The sequence below is a fragment of the Xiphias gladius genome, chromosome 18 (genome assembly GCF_016859285.1).
Source record: "Xiphias gladius isolate SHS-SW01 ecotype Sanya breed wild chromosome 18, ASM1685928v1, whole genome shotgun sequence".
NCBI classification, from domain to species: Eukaryota; Metazoa; Chordata; class Actinopteri; order Istiophoriformes; family Xiphiidae; genus Xiphias; species Xiphias gladius.
Window position 1 is genome coordinate 28,613,383 of NC_053417.1, and position 6,058 is coordinate 28,619,440.

General features: G+C 45.4%; 1 protein-coding gene across 1 annotated transcript; it reads left to right on the top strand.

Moving 5' to 3' along the window:
• The first annotated feature begins 435 nt into the window (after positions 1-435).
• On the top strand, positions 436-5,386 carry rfc2 (replication factor C (activator 1) 2). Its single transcript, XM_040151797.1, has 6 exons — positions 436-764; positions 2,223-2,328; positions 2,519-2,620; positions 2,882-3,140; positions 3,222-3,482; positions 5,004-5,386. The coding sequence occupies exons 1-6, from the start codon at positions 440-442 to the stop codon at positions 5,112-5,114; spliced, it is 1,164 nt and encodes a 387-aa protein (XP_040007731.1). The 5' UTR covers positions 436-439; the 3' UTR covers positions 5,115-5,386.
• Positions 5,387-6,058: the final 672 nt, after the last annotated feature.

Genomic DNA, 6,058 nt, shown 5'->3' on the forward strand with positions numbered 1-6,058 from the left:
CTACATGTATGTATGTGTGTGTGTGTGTATATATATATAGAGAGAGAGAGAGAGAGAGAGAGAGAGAGGGAGGAGAGAGAGAGGGAGGGAGAGAGAGAGAGCTAGAAGTTGTATTTTAAAAAGAAATATCAGTAAAACACCAAATAATATTAAGAATATGAAAACACCAGTAAGCTCGAGTAAATGGAGAAAATAAATGCATTGACTTTTCACAATTGTCACTGAAAATCCATTATCCACATGAAATATTCCAATTCTGTATAACCGAGCGATGTGTACTGTAAAATATAAACTAATTGTGTCCATTTGTTTTTTATCGGTTCGCTTTTGGCATCTCTCACGTGAACTGTTGAGATGTAGAGGAAAATATCGCGAGGTTTTAGCGCGTCGTTCTCGGCCAATCAAACGCCAATGAACGCCGCCAATAAACGCTCGGCCAATGAAACGTCAGTTTGCTGTCGTGCGGTTGCTACGGAGGGAAAGGTTCTGCTGCTGTTCGCGGGCTGGCGGAGTGGAGACAGGCGTCGCCATGGACGTGGTGATGGCGGAGTCTGAGTGTGAACAGAAACCGACGGAAAGCGGACTGAAGACAGACACAGAGGCCGGAGAGAGTTCGTCTAAAAGCTCCGGCAGCGCCTACGAGCTGCCCTGGGTGGAGAAATACCGTCCGCAGAAGCTGAAGGAGATCGTGGGGAACGAGGAGACTGTGAGCCGGCTGGAGGTGTTCGCCAGAGAGGGAAACGTCCCCAACATCATCATCGCAGGTCCGTATGTGCAGAGACACGGAGGAAGGGAGGTCTGAAAGTGGAAATATAGACTTTTTGTCTTCTCCAGACAGCTGCCAGGCTGGAGCTCCATTTACAGGGAATCTGCAGGTCTTAAAAAGTCTAAAAAACCCAATGAATTCAGTTCCCTCAAAAAGACCGTAGAGGCTGTTTCATGCACAAAGCCTTAAACATTTGCTCTCGAGTGCTGTAGCTTTAACTTTGGTTTGTGTGGGATCCTCTTACTGTTGTGAAATGAAGCCTTAACGCTCTTTGAAAGCCACTTTCAAATCGGTGAAAACTTTATTTTACTCATGAAAGGGAGATTTCACTGCTTTCTTCACATCCAGACCACATTGGATCAGGTCTGGATCCAAAACCACTACACTTAACTTGTCAAATCTGGACTAGATTATCACAGAGAAGCTGAAAACTCTTAAAAACCAGCGTCAGGTTTGTGAAACTTTGAGAATAGGAGCTGTTTCCCTGAACTTTCTCCTCAAGGAGCCTGCTCGGTCAAACACTGTCACTGCTGCTGCTACAGGAGCTGGAAGATCATCGGCTCCAGAGCAAGTCAAGATTTTAGCCAAAACTTGCAGGGATGAACATGGTCAGCATCAATACTCAGCCTGTGGCATTCAAACCACAATTGGTTGGTGTTAAGGGGCCCAGAGTGGAGCCAGGAAAACTTTCCCCCCACCATTACACCACCACCAGGCAGGACTGTTCACCCAAGGCAGGTTGGGTCCATGGATCCATGCTGTTGTCTCCAAATTCTGACCCTACCATCTGCTGCCTCAGCAGAAATCCAGATCCATCAGACCAGGCTCCGTCTTTCCAGTCTTCAGCTGTCCAGGTCTGGTGCAGCCTGTGTCCACTGCAGCGTCAGTTATCTGTTCTTGGCTGACAGGACTGGAACCTAACGGGGTCTTCTGCTGTTGTGGACCCTCCGCCCCAAGGTTCTGCTCACCACAGTTGTAGAGAGTGGTTACCTGAGTTACCGTAGCCTTTCTGTGGGCTCCAAACGGTCTGGACGTTCACCTCTGACCTCTCTCACCAACAAGACGTCTCCATCCACTGAACTAATTTTTAGTTTTAGTTTTTTACACTGTGTGTGTGAACATCCCAGGAGATCATCAGTTTAAGAAACACTCAAACCAGCCCCCCTGGCATCTAATTCTTTTCAGATACACGCTTCTTGCCTGTTGCACCAAGCTGGAAAATATTGGGCTGGTCATTGTGGAAAATCATCACAACTCTAAAACAAATACTTTGGTATCAAATCTATTATTGTTTGCATATCCTAGAAAGCAGCAGCTTTATAAAATTTCTCAGATTATCGTAAAGCATTTGCGGCCCAAAACCTTGACGCTTGGTGGATCAAGCCAAACTCTGTGTAGCACTGGACTTTTATCAGTGAGGAAAAGAGAGTAACTACATCTGACTGTTGTGATCCAGGTCCTCCCGGCACAGGAAAGACCACCAGCATCTTGTGTTTGGCCCGAGCGCTGCTTGGAGCCTCCATGAAGGACGCCGTGCTGGAGCTCAACGCTTCGAATGAGAGGTGAGACTTGAAACAAACACCAGTATTTGACAAAATAATCTTAGCTCAGGGTCCGTTTACTAGCTTGAGACAGCTAGCTAAGATTATTTCTGTTAAACTACTCTCTCCAAGGTCAAGAACAAACGCTAAAACAACCCAACACACACTGGCATTAACGGGTGGACGGTGACTGTTACTGTTGTGTCTGTAGGGGAATCGACGTGGTGAGGAACAAGATCAAGATGTTCGCTCAGCAGAAAGTCACACTGCCCAAAGGACGACACAAGATCATCATCCTGGACGAAGCCGACAGGTGAGACGGCAGCAGTATTATCAGCTCCTGACTTTGGCTTTAACATTACAGAAGTCTAGCTGAGTGGTCCGAGGATAAGTCTAAAGGGTCACCAGACAATTAAAGGGATGAGAATGACCCAAAACGTTCTGTTACACAGAATTAAGTTTGACTTTGTCCGATTTTGCAGCTTGCCATCAATAAACGACACCAGAAAATGTAATTGACATATAATCTTTGTTTTTGCCAGACTGTAACGTCTGCATCTTTCCCTCCCTGCAGCATGACCGATGGAGCTCAGCAGGCTTTGAGGAGGATCATGGAGATCTACTCGAAGACGACGCGCTTCGCTCTCGCCTGCAACGCCTCAAATAAGATCATCGAGCCCATCCAGTCTCGCTGCGCGGTGCTGCGTTACTCCAAACTGACAGACGGACAGATCCTCGCCCGGCTGCAGGAGGTGGTGGAGGAGGAGCGTCTGTCCGTGTCGGACGACGGGCTGGAGGCCGTCATCTTCACCGCCCAGGGAGACATGAGACAGGTGAGACGAAGAGCTGAGAGCCCGGTGCTTGGCTCAGAGGCGCGTGGGCGATCGGCTGACCTCCTGTTTTTGCGTTTCCAGGCGTTGAACAACCTGCAGTCCACCAACTCCGGCTTCGGCTACATCAACAGCGAGAACGTCTTTAAGGTGTGCGACGAGCCTCACCCTCTGCTGGTGAAAAGCATGCTGGGACACTGTGTGGACGGGAACATTGACAAGGCCTACAAAGTGGTGGAGCAGCTGTGGGCACTGGGCTACTCTCCAGAGGACATTATCGGAAACATCTTCAGGGTCTGCAAGACCTACCAGATGGCCGAGTACCTGAAACTGGAGTTCATAAAGGTGAGGCAGAGCTCCACCCCCTGACATGTTTGAACAGGACGCTGCTTAAAGTGGATTGACAGACAAATTCAGGAGTCAATTCATTGTTTAAGTCATTTATCGAGAAAAAATGCTGTTTTCAGCTTCTCGACACATCAAGATTAGCTGCTTTTGTCAGTTTTGTATTGTAAACTTGATGTATTTGCGTTTTGGACTGTTGGATGGATAAAAGAAGTTATCTGAAGATTTTGGCAACGGACATTTGCCTTGTTTTTTTTCTTTTTGTTTTGAATTAATTGATTGCAAAAAGAATTGGGAGCTTGATAACAAAAATAATGGTTAGTTGCAGCCCTACATTCATTAATTGATAAAGTCAATTATGGAGCAAAATTGCCAAACATTCTGGTTCTGCAGCTTTTCCGTCATTGTAAATGGACACGTTCTATAGTGCTTTTCTAGTCTTAATGGCCACTCGGAGCACTTTACACTGCTGCCGCACGTTCACACACCAATGATACGTCGGAATCTGGACACTTCGGCATGCGGCCTGGAGGAGGAGCCGGGGATCGAACCACTGACCGTCCGGTTAATGGTTCGATTAGTGGACCCGCTCTAACTCCTGAGCCACAGCTACCCCTTGTAAACTGAGTATCTCCTGGTATTGAACTGTTAGTTGGACAAACAAAACATCTGGAGACATCACCTACAGTGTTTTTCTAACATTTTATGGACTTGATTAATTAAAAAACACAAACCAAAAACCCCAGTAATCGCTAGCCCTGCCTGTGTGCGATGACAATCGTTCCGGTTGACCAGAACACAGCAGAACAGCTAATTTATTTCTGGAAAGATCTTCCAAAGTTGAATTCTACAAATATTTGTCTCATGATTGTACTACTAAAAAAAAATAATATATATACGAATTACAAATTGATTTTAAGGTACAATTTCACTTTAAATGCAGTGAGGCAACGGGGGAAGGATTCTGTTTAAGTACAGAAAATGAAATTCCAAGGAAATCAGTCAAAATCGAAGATAAACGATACTAATATTACTAGTTAATAATATGCTTATTTTAACCAGCAAAAAACCTCAACTTGTCCTTTAAGTTACAGTACAGCCCTGAAGGAACAGTTCAGTGTTTTGGAAAATTTGATTTTTCACTTCCTCGGGAGACGTGTTGGGTGGATGGATACACCGTTGTCAAGAAATAGTTCCTTCACATAACTTCCCCTAAACCCACGAACTGTTGTTTGTACATTTCTGTCAGGCTAGCTGTTTCCCCCTGCTTCCAGTCTTTACGCTAAGCTAGGCCAACAGCGTCCCGACTCCAGCTGTGGACTGAACGCATAGACGAGAGGTTGTTTCCAATCTTCTCATTTCACTGTCTGAAAGAAAGAGAATGTCTTTCCCAAAATGTCAAACTGTCCCTTTAACCTCACAGGTAAAAGCATCTCGGTCCCAGTTTCATTCACGGCAGGTTGAAATCCAAACAAGCGTTTCACTTCACTCACCCTGTGATTTTCTGGTTCCTTCCTCCAGGAGATCGGTTACACTCACATGCGGGTGGCTGAAGGTGTGAACTCCCTGCTGCAGATGGCCGGTCTGCTGGGTCGACTCTGCAGCAAGACAACGCCCCCCGCTGCCAGCTGACCCTGCAACCCCCCAGCCACTTGAAACCTGCTGCTGCCCGTTGGGACTCTATTCTGGGTGTTCTGTTTTCTTAAAAATCAAAAATGGTGCATGGTTTTTCATTCTGACAGCGCTGTACGTTGTAGTCAACCCTTCAGAAGCTCTGATCGGCGCTTCGCACCTGATGATGTTTCAGATCAGATCACCGGTGTGTCCCTCTGTGCAAGCCAAATAATGTAAAACAAAACAACAAACTTGACTGTATCATCTGAAATAAAAGCTCTTTTCATTGATTTGTGCTGACGTGTTTTGGTTTGATTTTCCAGTTTTTCTTCAAGTGAAAACGTGACTTTAACTTACCTCTAGTATTAAAGAATCATTCACCTGTCTGCAGGTTTTAATGGATGCTGATTGACACCAGTGAATTAATCACTTTGCAGCCAAGAGGTATCAACAAATACACGAACCGAACAACTGATGCAGTCGTGTACGCTGGCTCTTTTTCCATTAGGACTTTGGTTTTGAGTATTTCATTTCTTTCTAAAGTAAAGTACAGGTTATTCACACGATTAACTCTCCTGTTTCATGTATGATTCGATGCAATCACTGTTTGCCTTTTTTTTTTTTTTTAAATCAGCATTCCTATTCGTGTTTGAGATGCGGGTCATTGATTGTGATCACCTGATTATAAACTGTTTACTGGGATTTGCAGGCGCCTTGTATCTACATTATGTTACCTGCAGTAGATTTGTGGAAAATTATGCAAAATGTTTCGATGCAAACTATAAAAGGGAAAAGTGAAGCTTGTGTTCGGGGGCCAAATAATTTGAGTGGTGGGCCAGGTTTAGCCCACAGGCTTTTTGCCTACCACGGCCGTAGAGACTAGAATGTTCGTTACACGAGCCTGATGGCACACTCATGATTTATCACCTCCCACGTTCCATGGAAATCCCCGTCCAATCAGC

Coding starts and splice junctions, on each gene's coding strand:
- rfc2 (XM_040151797.1), top strand. CDS start 440: ATGAAACGTCAGTTTGCTGTCGTGCGGTTGCTACGGAGGGAAAGGTTC. Junction 2,329..2,518: donor CTCAACGCTTCGAATGAGAG/GTGAGACTTGAA, acceptor TTGTGTCTGTAG/GGGAATCGACGTGGTGAGGA. Junction 2,621..2,881: donor ATCCTGGACGAAGCCGACAG/GTGAGACGGCAG, acceptor CCCTCCCTGCAG/CATGACCGATGGAGCTCAGC.